General features: G+C 38.7%; 1 protein-coding gene across 3 annotated transcripts in view; it reads left to right on the top strand.

The window, feature by feature from the left end:
* The window catches only part of vgll4b (vestigial-like family member 4b), a 239,506-nt gene that overhangs the window by 142,160 nt on the left and 81,716 nt on the right, over positions 1-15,630 (top strand). For all 3 annotated transcript variants that reach the window (XM_039770880.1, XM_039770881.1, XM_039770879.1), the window contains one exon: positions 2,717-2,906. In XM_039770880.1, the coding sequence (XP_039626814.1) occupies positions 2,717-2,906 (190 nt within the window). The remainder of the gene's footprint in view (positions 1-2,716; positions 2,907-15,630) is intronic.

The raw sequence follows: 15,630 nt of genomic DNA, 5'->3' as shown, positions 1-15,630 counted from the left end.
AACTTAATACCGTTAAACATCTTAGATTCACAAGTACCGATTTGGGTAGTGAACACTTCGATTAATGAAACCTGTTATCTTTACAACGGTTGACAAACACAGAATATATCTTGAACACAACACATCCTCCAAATATGAACCTGATTGAAAGAAATGATAATCAAATCCTTGATGACAGCAACACTCATAACAGTCACAAAACAATTATGTTGACAATCGTGTTACGTTATTTTTAAAATGTTTCCTTTTCATAATTTCTTTAACACACTACTACTCCGCTGTGAAGCACGGGTATTTTTCTGGTATATGATACACACACACACACACTCACACAATCAATTGATATTGGTAATTAAACACAGCTTAAATGTAAATATACCTACACTTGTAGATTTTAATAAAAATGGTCATTTGTTGAATCTGCAGCATTAGGAGGTCATATTTAGTGAAATTAAAAGCTTTTCAATCGAAAACATCTTAATATGTAACTTGACCTGTTAACATAGGACTCTTTATTTGATAGCAGTTTCACAATTCTTGCATCCATTGAACTTGTGAGTTTTTGGAGAGTTTCTGCTTGAATTTCTTTGTAGGATATCAGAATAGCCTCCCAGAGCTGCTGTTTGGATGTAAACTGCTTCCCACCCTCATAGATCTTTTGCTTGAGGATGCTCCAAAGGTTCTCAATAAGATTGAGGTCAGGGGAGGATGGGCCACACCATGAGCTTCTCTCCTTTTATGCCGATAGCAGCAAATGATGCAGAGGTATTCCTTGCAGCATGAGATGGTGCATTGTCATGCATGAAGTTGATTTTGTTACGGAAAGCACGGTTCTTCTTTTTGTACCATGGAAGAAAGTGGTCAGTCAGAAACTCCACATACTTCTCAGAGGTCATTTTCACACCTTCAGGGACTCCAAAGGGGCCGCCCAGCCCCCTCCCCATGATTCTGGCCCAAAACATGACTCCGCCACCTCCTTGCTGACGTTGCAGCCTTGTTGGGACATGGTGGCCATCCACCAACCTTCCACCTCTCCATCCATCTGGACCATCCAGGGTTGCACGGCACTCATCTGTAAAGATGACTGTTTGAAAAATTAGTCTTCATGTAGTTCTGGACCCATGGCAGCCGTTTCTGCTTGTGTGCATTGGTTAGGGGTGGCCAAATAGAAGGTTTATGCATAATTTGTTTTACTTGCTTTATTACGACTCCCTTTAATGTAAAGGCTAATATTTCAGCCGTCTGTCACAAAGCAAGCCTTGACTTCCTGTTGTTTGTTTACACTAAAGAAAGATTTCGGCAAAAAAAAAAAAAAAGGTGCACGCTGGCTCAACTACTGTATCGACTTGTGTGAAGGAGCACTGCAACTAAATTGCTGTAAAAACTTAGAAAAACTTATATGTGTAGACTAGCAAAATACCCGCGCGTTGCAGCGGAGAAGAAGTGTGTTAAAGAAGTTATGAAAAAGAAAAGGAAACGTTTTAAAATAACGTAACATTTGCTTTCTATTCGTTTGCATAAGCATGTTAGCTCAGACCCATCACTTAAAAGTTTCTGTCGCACTTTTGCTGAGTTTGTGCCAAACACTATTCTATCCTTGACCATCTCATCTTCGTTTGCATAAGCACAGTCCTTCACCAGCAATTTTAACTTAGTTACAGAGTGATCAAAAGTCTCGTTTATACCCCGCGTCTTCTCATTAAACTTTGTATCTCGTGAATATCGTATTCATCTTAGGCATGACAAACGCCAGCGGCAGCGTGTCTCTGAACTTAATTTAAAGTTAAGCTTTACACCTTGCTTTCCTATTTTAACTCTGTTACAAAGTGATCCAAAGTCTCGTTTATACCTCATGTCTTCTCATTAAACTTGTATCTCACGAATATCGTATTCGTCTTAGGCATGACAAACGCCTGTGGCAGCTTGTCTGTAAACTTAATTTAAACTTACGGTTCACACCGCGCTTTGTTTCCGCAGTAGCTGCATTTATAAATATGCTTGTATGCGTCACTCGCTTCATATCTTTCGCTGCCTTCTCAATTGTGTAATGCATTTTTTGTTCAGCGCTCTTGGGAGCACTTCTTTGTTCTCCACATACTGCGTTCACATTCAGTTCATGTGAGCCGTTCTCTTGTTTGATCTTGCGATGTCCACGGCTTTATTTAATGTTAGCTAAGACCCGGCACTTAAAAGTTTCTCTCGCACTTTCGCTGAGTTTGTGCCAAACACTAGACCATCTCATCTTTCGTTTGCATAAGCACAGTCCTTCACCCGCAAATATTTACCTTATATGGGCAGGCACTCAATTACGTGGGAGACGTGACGATGCGGGGCGCAACTCCGCCTCACACGGCAACCGAGCTGCAGGCTATGGCCATATATATATATGGTCGAAAGTAGGTTCCAGAGTTATGACCGTTACGCGTAGAATTTTGAAATGAAACCTGCCTAATTTTGTAAGTAAGCTGTAAGGAATGTGCCTGCCATATTTCAGCCTTCCACCTACACAGGCAGTTGGAGAGTGAGTGAGTGAGTGAGTGAGTGAGTCAGTGCTTTGCCTTTTATTAGTATAGATAAAGGTGTCTCTTGTTTTAATTGTAAAGTAAATATTGTACAGTTTAGATACTGAGTAGTTAATGCTTAGAATATAATTTGAACTTTATTACTTTCCACTGTGAAGCATTTAACAAAACTCTGTCCTTCCTCCCACCTTTAGGTGAAGCAGCACTAAGAGGAGAACCAAGAATGCCATCCATCCAGATGTCCTCCAATATTATTAACCAACGAACAGGCCCACCTCCCATAAGCCCTAGCAAGAGAAAGTATAGTGTGGACCAAGGAGATGAAGATTTTGAATGTGATGGGGAACATGCAGCAAAAATGAGTCGATTGTTTGCTGCCCAGCTGTAAGTTTACAATGTGAAGCTAACTTTTTAAACTAATTTTTGCTTTCAGGTAGACTTTGTAGATGAAGCATGAGAAATGGCTTATTCAGAATTGTATCTGCCTATATTATTTAAAATTTGGATCTTTGTCTTAATTATATATGATTGCTTAACAAGGAGAAGCAGTAAAAATTTGATTATGAGTTGCTCTAGTGATTATACTACTAATACAATTGTTTCATTTTAATTATTTGATTTTTTAAATACTCCAACAGATAAAGACCCCCCACTTTGCTCAGTTTTTGTTCTTCAGTGCTCCTTTAGAAAGGGTGTTTTTTTTAAATGCCAATACATTTTTTACCTTTATGGTAATGGTAATTTTGTGTGTCCAGGTCCCCCAAAAATAACTACCTTTTTTCTTTCAGAAAATACCAAAATGTCATCAGTATTGAAATAATTAATTTAATAATTTTTGTCATGAAAACAATCCTTAAGACATTATCCCTTCATTAAATATTGTTTAATAAAGTTGCTTATCTCAGCTTTATCATTTCAAATTTCACATACAAAGAACTGACCTTTCGATTCTTCTCCCGCCCCACCCCAAAATGGTTTTCTAAATAATTTACAGTCATCGTTGCCCTCTTTTTTTTTTTTTTTTTTTTTTGCGCACCATGATGCTCACGAAATGCAAGAAAATTCATGAAAAACTGAGACTGTCATTGCTTATCGACAAGGTCATATGTCAGTGAGGTCTACTTGGAATGAGATGGGTGTTGGAATTAGTAGGGCACATTTGAATATCATGCAAACAATCTGTGTGTATATATATTCATTTTAAGATTTAGCTATATTTGTTTATTCACTTTGCATCTTTCAGGGCGGCTAGTGTTGCCTAACAGCTCATTTTCAACAATAACTAGTACAAGGATCATAGACTGTTGTCATGATTAGCACTTAGGAAGACATTACAATATAGTGTTATCGAAACAAGTGACCGCTGTGTTACCACAATTTTAGAGGATTCAGTTTTGCAATGTAATGCATCTTAATTCTGGATGTTCTGCTGATTTTGAACTGCTGAATCAATCACACATTTCTCACAAAAGAGAAAAAATGGTTAACCTAAATCTTTCCTTCAGGAAATATTTTAGACTTTTCGAGATAAAAAAAGCAGTCTGGTTAATATAGTTGATAGATTAAGAATAGTCTGCAGAGTCATTCACGGCTGATGGGGAAAACACATTGATTATAAGGCATTGTATGATCGAATGTGCCATGTGTATTGTCATTATTAAATCAACAATTCACTGTAGTCTTTAAAAATGCAAAATAGAGTAAAATGCCTTCCATTGAACAAAATGCTAACTCTGGCCAACAGCAGTATAGCAGTATAACAAATTGTAGAGCACTGCTTTTCAGCTTTATACAAACCTTTCCTATCTTCCACTTTAATTTTTTTTCCTTTTCTCCAGTATATGCATATTTAACTGTACGTGCTCCACTGAAGCTGTAGGTTGTCTTGAAAATTATTGTGGCCGATTAATGATTCTGATAGAAACAGAGTTTAGAGTAGTTGGACAAGAGCAAGTGAAATAAAAATATTATTATAGTTAATTTAAAAGTAAAGTAGGCCTCAGTAGTGGCTTTAAGCTATTGTGTCATGTTAAACTCTGACTCTTTTGTGTGTTTACTGTGTTTTATTGTTTTTATTGTCTCTCTCAGCTGTAGGGTGTAGATATTTGATATTTCAGCTTAATTTCAGATTTAATCATGTTTACTATTTTGCAAAGTTATTGACATTTACTCCTGCTTCAGCTTGAAATCCAAGAATACATTATGAATGAGTCTCATTTTTGGTTTAGCTTTGGTCGGTAGTATGTTTTATAGTTTCATACTCATTTTCCTTTTTAAGCTGCACATTTTTGCCCATTTATGTCAGAAAAAATACTTTAACTGAGCATAACAATCTGGACATAATGTAAGCATATCCTAGTATAGACTAAAAGGAGCCAGTGGTGTGAAGACAACCTCCTCAATCCAAACTAATGGCAGTAAAGCTAAAAAGTGAATGAGGAAGGTATAAAGAAAAAACAAGTAGACAAAATAGCAAAGACATTACATCTCCTTGAGCCAAACTGCGCAATCAGAACTGCATTTACTTAGCAATGTACTTCTCAAACTGTCCACCTGCCAGCTTTACACTCTGTGTCTTTTAACTGACTGCACGTCAGTAGCATAATGTCTGGACAGAGCTTTTAAATTCCTTGGCAGGAACTACTGTCCAGGTGAAATCCAATGATTACTTACAGAGTTGGGAATGGCCTAGGGAACCCCTCTAGCTGTTCTCTTGTAAATCCCCCTGGTCAGCATCGTGTCACTGCAGCTGTGAAACCCATGCCTTACTTAAAGGGCCAGGGAGGTAGTAAGCCTCTTGGGACTCCAGTATAACCACAAAATGATTCCAGCGATCTTTTCTGTTGTATAATTGTCCCCAAGTAGTCCACACCTGCTGCCTATACCTGGCCAGGCCTTCGTAATGCTGTATATACATTGTATGGGGTACAGTATCCTCATTAAATTTTCAAATGTTTTCAGTTTGTCTATGTTGAGTACTTAACTTGAACGGTATGATTGAATTATAAATTGCAAATTACACAACAATTCACTTGCTGTTCCAAGAGCAATTAAAATAGCAAACTGTGCATTTAGTAAAAAGTTCAGTTATTGTGTAGCTGCTAGTTGAATGACATTGTACAGTTTTTGCAGTGCAATACTACCTTTATATTGTGTCTGGGAAACAATAAACAATGTTTAATATACCTGATGGGCAGATTTTATACCAGCTAATACGGGAAATTATAAAACAGGTGCACCTCTGAGACTGACAATACATTCTTTGTTTTCAGAAGTGAATTCAAAGAAATGAAAACTGACCAACAATGCATCCCTTGAGGACAGAGCCAGTTCTGGTTCACTCTGTCAGAACAATTATATAGAAATGGTAGTAAAGATTAATTGGATCGAGGTAAAAAAACACTCAAGGTCATGGAACTGCAAATAAATAAAGACACCTTTATATGCCACATGAAATGATACATACACAATAAAAAACTAGATTTCCTATACATCTCTCTGTTTTGCTGTCTACTTATAAAACAAGGGTCAAAACTACATTGGAGCACCAGCGCATTATTTGAAATAGTAACCATGAGTGCATTTATTTCAAAATAACAGCTTCCAAGACTCAAAGTCCTTAACACAAGACCTGAATGTATCTGTAAATAACATGTAGGGCCCCACTTTCATCCTATACTGAAAAGCCCATCTATTACAGAACACAATCACAAATATTTCACCCAATTGTGCAGTACAATAAAATCTAAGAACTACAAAATCTACACAGAAAGAGTCTTACCCTTAAATCAGTTTGGGGTCTGCAATCATAAAATAAGTACCAAAAAGAAAAAAATATGTTTATTTTAAAACATTTCTTTATAAATTAGGTTAAAACTGCCTGTTTGCTCTGATGCCACTGGGTTACAATGTATTTGTATTTTTTATCACATGAACCAATATAGGTTAATATTAAAGTGTTTGTACTGAATTCAAATATCTAATCAGACTTTATTTAAAATGGTAGGATTTTAAGTGACACATGATTAAAATTTTAAATATACCGTACAAAGTAAATATAGTATAGCAGTGGTCCCCAACCTTTTTGATACCAAGGACCACTTTTATAGAAGCAAATTTTTCCAGGGACTGGTGGGTGGTTGTTTGGATTCAGGGTGCGTTCGTAGGGCAGTTTTATGCACAGTTTACATTACATTTCATCCATCCATCCATCCATTATGCATCCCGCTATATCCTAAGTACAGGGTCACGGGGGGTCTGCTGGAGCCAATCCCAGCTAACACAGGGCGCAAGGCAGGAAACAAACCCCGGGCAGGGCACGCGCACATACACACACACGCACGCACCCTCTAGGGGCAATTTAGAATCGCCAATGCACCTAACCTGCAAGTCTTTGGACTGTGGGAGGAAACCGGAGCACCCGGAGGTAACCCACTCAGACATGGGGAAAACATGCAAACTCCACGCAGGGAGAACCCGGGAAGCCATTACATTTCTATTATTATTAAGTTATAATTTTGTAATAGAAATTACCGTATATACTCAAATATAAGCCAAGTTTTTTAGCACCCAAAATGTGCTGAAAAACGTCACCCTCGGCTTATATTAATTTCAGGTCCCACTGCCCCCACCAACCTGACAGAAAGCTGGAGTGTACAGTACAGTGGAACCTTGGTTCACGAACGTCTCTGGACACGTACAAATTGGGTTACGACCAAAAAGTTTGCCAAACTTTTGCATCTGTTCATGACCACACACTCGGCATACAAACAAGCCAGTTTCTCGTTCGGTATTGTGCGCACCGATGATTTCTGCACGTGTTCAGTCTCTCCCTGCAGAGATTGAGAAAGGGAGAGGGGGTAGAGGCTGGCCACATAAGGCAGTTAAAGAATGCACCGGGCTTGTTTTTAAATAGACAGATTCGACCATTGTTTTAACCTCGTATTTAATGAAGAGTTTTTTCTATTGGATTTTAACCTCCACTTCTGTTTACAGCGATTGGTTCGTAGCATGCATTGTTGCAATGTTACTTTTCTTGGTGGTTTATTACATTACAGATTTTTCAAATGTTCATTTTTTTCTATGTGCTTTAAAACTCATTAAAAAAGTGTTTTTAGCAAGCGGTTCGTAGTGCTATAGCGCGAACACTTGCAGTGTGAGTTTTCTCTGTTCTTCAAGGTTTTCTCAGTGGTGTTCAGTGTTTTTACGTTTAGTTTACTACTACGCTGTGCATTCTGTGGTATTATTAACTATATTTGTGCTTAAAAATCTTTAAAAAATATATATTTACATACAGTTCGTATGGTCTGGAATGGATTAATTGTATTTACATACAATCCTATGGGGGGGGGGAATTTACTTCAGGTCATGACCAAATTGGGTTACGACCAGAGTTTTGGAACGAGTTATGGTCATGACCTGAGGTTCCACTGTACCTGGTTTGGTCTGCGGGTGGTAGAAGAACTGCTGCGGGCTCTGTGTGGTGTTGTGCAGCATCTGTGAGACTCATTCCGGGCTGTGTGCTCAATTAATGAGCAGATGCCTCAATTAATGTATGGTAATTTTATTGGTATTTATTTTGATTATTGAAACTTACCAGTAGCTGCTGCATTTCCCACCCTAGGCTTATACTTAAGTCAATAAGTTTTTCCAGTTTTTGTAGGTAAAATTAGGTACCTTGGCTTATATTCAGGTCGGCTTGTACTCGAGTGTATACGGTATACAACTTACCATAATGCAGAATCAATGGGAGCCCTGAGCTTGTTTTCCTGCATCCCGACGAATCCTATCTGTGGACGATGGAAGACAGTGACATGTGAAGTGTGTTGCTTATGTTCAGTCTACTCCGTAATCTTGTTTTGGTTGCTGTCACTGCAGAAAACGGTGCCTCACAAAAATAAGATGTTGGAAATGGAAGCAGACTTTTCAGTGCTTTTGTAGCAACCTCAGGATATTCCGCCTTGACTTTAATGCAAAACGTATGGAGATTTGGAGTTGTCTCAAACATAATTTTAAGGCCACCATCATTTGCAACCTCAAGCAGTTGATCCTCTTAAAGCACAGCCAACGTTGATTTACCTGGCTTATTCACAAATGGGTCACGGATCCATTCCTTCCCATTTCGGGGGTCTTTTGTGGTTGGGAAATAATGCTCAAACTCTATTGAAAGCAGAGATAGGTGAGCATACACCAGCTGGGGGAAAGAAGGCCCTTGCTTGGTATCTTTAACAACCTCTGCTAACGTTTGAAACATATTAAAAATCCCAATGTTTACTTGTTGGTCCCATAAATCAAGTTTGGCTTTGAATGCAGCCAGTTTATCTGCCAGCTTGAACAATGGGTGTCTTCTGCCTCTGCCCCACGTGCTGCTGCTCAACTGCTGCCTCAGATTTTCCTCCTCAAGCTCCTCCAGCACTCCTCCAGCCAGGCTGGATATTGAGCCTGCAGAGTGGATAAAGGTGGGGTGCCCAATAGTGCCTGTATGCCTGTAGTGCAAATACAGGTACAATTCTGTTACAACAAACTGCCAGGAACCTAAAAATTATTTAGTTGTAATGAGATTCTGTATTTGTCACTATAGTGCTTTCTTTAACTTGCATCCAGATGTTTGCAATCATTTCAATAGCTTCTTTCATGTTAATTTTAATCTTCTCCTGTCTACAGTACACGCTGAGAAAAATTCAGCATAACATTTCCTTGCCATAATACACTTTCAGGGTGCGAATGATGCAAAATCCAATGGCTGAAGCACAGCTGTGCAATTAGGTGGGAGGAATTCAATGCGAACATTATCTAAATATGGAAGCATGTTATGGGCAGCACAGTTGTCAATCAGAAGCCGAAATCATCCTTTTCTTCTTCTTCATATTGTGAAGTTTCGTAACTCTTTTGGGGTAAACCCACATCCCAACCCCCCCCAAAAAAAATGGAACATCATGCTGAAGTGCGTCCCAAAGCGCGATTGCCGCATCTGTGTAAGACTTGTTTGTCCGCTGCCGGGGCAGGGCAATAGCAGGCTCACAGCGCTGCAGTGAAACGCCACTGAAGCAAATCCTAAAAGATCATGGGTGCACTATAAGTCCCTGTCTTACACCCCAAAACATGAGGCAGAGTCTCTCATATCTTTCGCATTACCAGCTTTATTCAGCTTGAAACAGGAACAGCAGGATGCAGCAGTTTGCATACGTTTGCAACACAAGATTTTTCTTCTTTTTTTTGCTTGGTCTTTCAAAGTTGACAGTGTCGATGGCAAAATTCCGAATTCACTGGCAACGTCTTTTTTCTTTTTGCCGCAATTTAGAGCTGCAAAAATTAAAAGTTTATTATTTTTTTTTAATATGAACTGTTATCGTTTTTTCATGTATGCTGTTTCTATAGGAGGGTGACAATGAGTTAAATTCCAATGGATATTTTTCAAATGTTGACGAGCAAAAATCCAAAGGTGTCACTGAAAACAAACACAGCAAAATAAACAGTACGAGGAAAGTTCGAAGAAAGAATTTGTTTTACATTGTTTCTGTTTGGGGATCGTTGTGCACAGTTCAGCTGCGACCACAGAACTAACTGCTCTGTGGATGATTCATTCAAGCATTTCAAGGTCATTTTGTTGTAATGAAAGTATCTGCTGAATGTACTTCGTAGTAACAAGATTTCTATAGACTTGTCATATGGGGAAACTGTCAGGACCATAAAAATACTTCATTGTAATGAAAATTTAATTACAAAGATATTCGTTGTAATGGAATTTTACCTGTAGTATGTGCTCGTATCTCTCTCTCAGCTCGGTCTCTCTCTTGTCTCTGTGCCGCTGCAAAGCCCCACCTGCCTAGCATTCTGAAAAGTGTCCTCAGTAAAGGGGGCAGCCATTTTGCTGTAGCCCTTCACTGAGCGAGTCTCCGTTACAGGCAGTTCTCTCTCAGACTGGGGTTTGCAGTATAGGTTTATTTTTGCTGGAAGCATTTCACTTACAAAGAAGTGTACAATTTTCTGCTGTATTTGTCCTTAGGAATATCCCTCTTAAGGGTCCATCAGTAGTCAGCAAGCATGCTGGGACTCCACTTGCCTTGGTATCGCTTTTCCATTTCAGTAATGTCTGGTTGAAACTGTTTGCCATGCTCGTTACAGAAAGCCCAGATGAGAATCCAAGAAAATGGTTTGCAAAGACTTAAAACACACAGATGTAAATGTTTGTGTCTGTGCATCTATATAGTTCAAATCAACTGAAACTATTACCAACTTAACTGGAGGAGGACACATGTTTATTTTCCCCCACACTCACAGTGAACAAGAAAAGAAACTAGCATCACTAGCAAATGTACACCATAGAATTGGACTGGTGGCAGCTGCCTTTAGATCGCTGAACTGGTGCTTGAGGAAAGGGGAGAGAGGATCTCAAAATTCATAAAAGCGTGATTATATAGAACACTAGTACTGCCTATCATGTTGTGTGGCGCCACAACATGAACCCTGTTTAAGGAAGATCTTAAACTGGAGGTTTTCCAAATGTGATGCCTTTGTCGAATCTTGGTAATTGGCCTGTAAAATCTCTTAACAAGCGACACCATCCGATGGTGCTGCTGTGAACAACCAACAGTTGAAGAAATATAGCACTGGTTTGCCCTTGTTTGTAGAATGAATAAACATTGCTTCCCACAAAGACTACTTTGGAGGAAATACCTGGTGAAAAGGAAGGTACAATGGTCTATGCAGCGGTTGACTCCGCCTAGTAGATCCAAAACAAATAGTGCAAGGCCGCCCTTCCTGGAAGAATGTGATTTGAGAAGTCTGCCTCCCACGAGCACCTACCACAGCATACTAGCTTTGAGGCCAAACTTGTCTGAATGGTAGATAAGAAAAAATGAGAAGGCAGAAATAAAGTATCTTGGGGTTACCAAGTCTTTAAAGCTATCACCTGCCACCACCATGCAACAGGTTATTTGGAAAGCATGCCAGAAAAAAACTTTTCTGGTCACTTAACCCAAACATATAAGCACCTGGAATTTGCCAGGCATTACTAGAACTTTGAATGGAACCATATTCTATGGTCAGACATAATGAAAATTTTATTGCTCAAGTATTCAAGGCGAGTTTGGCGTAAGGAGGACTGGTCCTCACTGACAAGTATGGTGGACATTCTGTGGTGATGTGGGGCTGTTTTTCCCTTCGGTGGCCTTGGTAACTTTGTTAGGGTACATGGCATCATGAACTCCATGAAATACCATGAGATTTTAAATTCGAATGTGGCTGCATCTGCCAAGAATCTAAAACTGGGTTGTCGTTGGATCTTCCATCAGGATGTATAATCCAAATCGTATGCCCGTATCAACGCAAAAATGGTTAAAGGAACATAAAATCAAGCTTCTGCCCTGGCCATCTTCAGTCCCCAGACCTAACTCCTGTTGAAAATCTCTCCGTTTGAGTTCAAGTGCACTAGAGAGGACCTAGAATTCTGGATCCACTGGAGAGACTGTGTAAAGAAGAATCATCTCGGATTCCTGTTTCTATATTCTCCAGCCTTACAAGATGTTGTGGAAAAAGACTTGAGTGCTGTTTTATTGGCAAAGAGAGTTTGTATAAGGTATTAAATGAAGGGGTGACAATAATCTTGACATGCGTTTTTAGTTTAAAAAAACAAAAACAAAAACTTTTTTTCTTCAGAATAAATTTTCTTCACATAAAGGTTAGATTTCTTTTGCAGTGCAACATTAAAATTAATTCACCAAAGGTGAATTTTGTATAGCATTTTTTTTTACTCATTTTTACTGGGGTGCCAATAAGTACCTGGAGGTCCATATAAAGAACAAATGGAACTGGTCTGACAACACTGTGGCTCTGTGCAAGAAGGGCCAGAGCAGGCTGTACGGAGACTCTGGTCTTCTGATGTGTGCAGCAAGCTGCTGGAAATGTTCTATCTGTCCATAGTAGTCAGTATGGTGTTCTATGCTGTGGTCTCTTGGGGAAGCAACTTGAGCTCAAAATTAGGTTTATTCCATCACTGCATTATCAGGAAAACCTCTGGACAGACTGGAAGATGCTGTAGAAAAGAGGATGGTGGCAAACTGGATGTCATCATGAAAAATCCTCTCCAGAAGACACTCTTAGCGCACCATGGTGTAATAAACCTGTGCTCCAAGAAACATCTTTGGGGGTCTTTTCTGCTCACTGCCATTAGGCAATTGAATGCTTCCTGTTGGGGCAATGTTTTAAAGTTCTTTTTGAAATACAATTTTGAAGCATGTGCACAATATGCATTTATTTATATATGTATATCTGTGTATGCATTTATTTATCGATTGATGGATTAGCTATATTTGTCTTATTTTGTATTTTTCCTGTGAGTCTCTGTCCTTGTTTTTGTTTCTGCTGCTGTATGCATCTGAATTTCCCTATGGGATGAATAAAGTTTAATCCAATTTTGAAGTTGACTACATATATGGGTATGTGTGCTTGTATATGTGTAAAATGTACAGCATTTGTTACAATATTTATTGGCTATTTAATAGCCTATAATATGAACATGAAAATTCCAGTGTATGGTATAAAACTACTGTATCCCTAATTTTTGCTTTTTTTGGTGGTATTCTACCCTTAGTTATTCCATCCCTTTGTTGTATAGATTGTTTAATATTATTTCAAGCTTACACCTTTTTCCCCCTCCATCCCCTTTCTGCTCTGTTCACATGCCTTGGAATTGTGGAATGGGTTGGCATGGGCCTGAAGATCAAGGATTCCTTAAATTCCATCCATGTGCTTGGTTCTCTTTGTTAGTTTGTAGTACTTGGCCCTGCCTCTATGGTAGCTGCTTAAGAGGCCCTTTAGATTCCTTGCATTCCTGCTTGTTTCAGACTAGGTTCAGTCATGAGACTACAAACATGGCTATTTACTCTCAAATAACTCACTGAAGTGTTAAGGCAAACTGGTCAGCCTGTAGTTCATGGCCTTGAAATTTGTGCAACAAATTGAGCTACTAATGCTCAATAAAGGCCAAACAATGAAGGCATACAAGATCGACTTTTGCGTGTTTGTAAAGCACTTTGAATGCTGGGTAGTTGCAGCGCAAGGACCCTTTTTCCTTACTCCCAAAACCCCGTATAGCACGTTCAAACTAGAAGGCAACCTGGGTTGCATTGATTAGTGCATCTGTCTCACAGCTTCAGATTTCCACACTCAGACTTGTAGAGCAAAGCTTTATAGTGTGGTGTTAGTGGCAAATCTGCTTATAATTTCAAAGTACATCTTAAAATTGAACGTGAAGTTTATAAGAAGTGTTCAGACAGTGTACAGAGGACTGAAGAACACCAGCAAGAAGTTAGATTGTATAATACAATCTGTCTAATGCAAATTTTGAATGGTGGTTCTTAGGCTTAGTTCACACTAACACAGACAAATCTGAAAATTATTATTTTTGTTTTAAAACCTTTGTGTTCACATAGCCATTTTTGGATTATTTGTTAAAAGTTCATCTTCCACAATAAAATGGCAAAAATGTGTAAAATATTCTTATTGAGAATAATCATCCACAAATGCTGTTTGATTATGGAATATCTCTGATAGTTAAGTGAAGTGCCAGAAGTATCAAAAAAGTACAACTGGTTATTAAAAGCTATAAATGATTGTAAGGTTGCCAAAGTCTAGAAAAATATAGGTTGGATGTCCTACCAAAATAAATCCAACAAAATCTTTGATTGTTTAAAGTCAGAGTGTCCATCAGCTAACGCAGAGAGTCAGAAAAGTACTGTACCCCATGGTAAAGTTGAGGTTGCAGGGGATCAAACTGCACTTGGTGCCTGATCACATAATAATCATATATCAGTGTTTTCAGAAAGCTCACTTTTCTTCTTTTATACTGCTACATGACACCAGGTATTTTCAGTTTGGAGAGTGACAATGATTAGTTTCTGGGTATTGAAAATGATGTTTCAGTGTGGATAGATGGACCAACCCAATCAAAAAAACATGCATTTTTCTATTTTTCCCATGTTAGTCTAGATACGTTAGATATAGAAAATAATCACCCACCTTCAGAATATTCATATTTCATTGCTTTGCAGCCTAGGCACAAAAATATTTATCCAGCTGTATTTACTCAATGGAACTTATAGCAGCCAAGTGAAAGATATAATAGCAGCAGTTCAGAAAATAAAAAGCTGAATCACTGAGATGGTTAAAGGATCACCCTAGCCTCACACACCCCAAAATGAAACTGCTCAGTATCCCAGAAGCTAATTGGCTTCCACCTGTTATCTGTAATTATTCTGTTTAGTTAAGCATAAAAACAGCTGTTCCTAGAGAATTCCAGTGCTTGGAAGTGCAACTAAAGCAAACAGTCAACTATGGGTAGCAAAACACTATTAAAAGATTTCTGGGATAAAGTTGTGGACAGACAAAGTAAGTAGATAGTTCCATAATTTTTGAAAGGCTTTATCCATTCCTAGGAGCACAGTAAAGTCCATAATCAAGTAGTGCAAAGTGTTTTTTGTACTTGCTAGGACCCTTCCCGGACCAAGTCATCCCTCCAAACTTGGTGGAAAGGCAAGGAGGAAACTGGACAGAGAGGCTACCAAGAGGCCTATAACAACGTTGATGCAGTTACAGGAATGTTTGGCAAAGAGTGGTCATTATGTACATGTGATAAATATATCACACAAATGTAAATTATATGGACAGTTTGAAAGAAGAAAGCCAGTACTCAAAAAAAAAAAAAAAAAAAAAAGCCACATCAAGTCTTGATTGAGCTTTGCCAAAAAGCACCTTGGAAAATTCTGAGGACAAATGGAAAAAGGTGTTCTGGTCAAATGAGACCAAAATCGAACTATTTGTCCTCGACACCAAAGTGTATATCAGACGGAAAATCAATACAGTTTATCACCCAAAGAACACCATACCTACAGTAATGCTTGGAGGTCATAACATTCTGTTGTGTTGGTGTTTCTCTGCAGCGGGGACTTGGGGCACTTGTCAAGATTGAAGGAAAAAATGGATGGGGCAAAATACCATCAAATTATTGTGGGAAACCACCTACCCACTGCCAGAAAGTTGTCAATAGGAAGAAGGTTCACCTCCCAACATAATGACCACACCGTAGCTGAAGGTGAAAAAGGTGACTGTC

This window comes from Polypterus senegalus, chromosome 12 (genome assembly GCF_016835505.1).
Source record: "Polypterus senegalus isolate Bchr_013 chromosome 12, ASM1683550v1, whole genome shotgun sequence".
NCBI lineage: Eukaryota > Metazoa > Chordata > Cladistia > Polypteriformes > Polypteridae > Polypterus > Polypterus senegalus.
The sequence above is the reverse complement of the archived record's forward strand: the minus strand, read 5'-3'. Positions and strand labels throughout refer to the sequence as shown.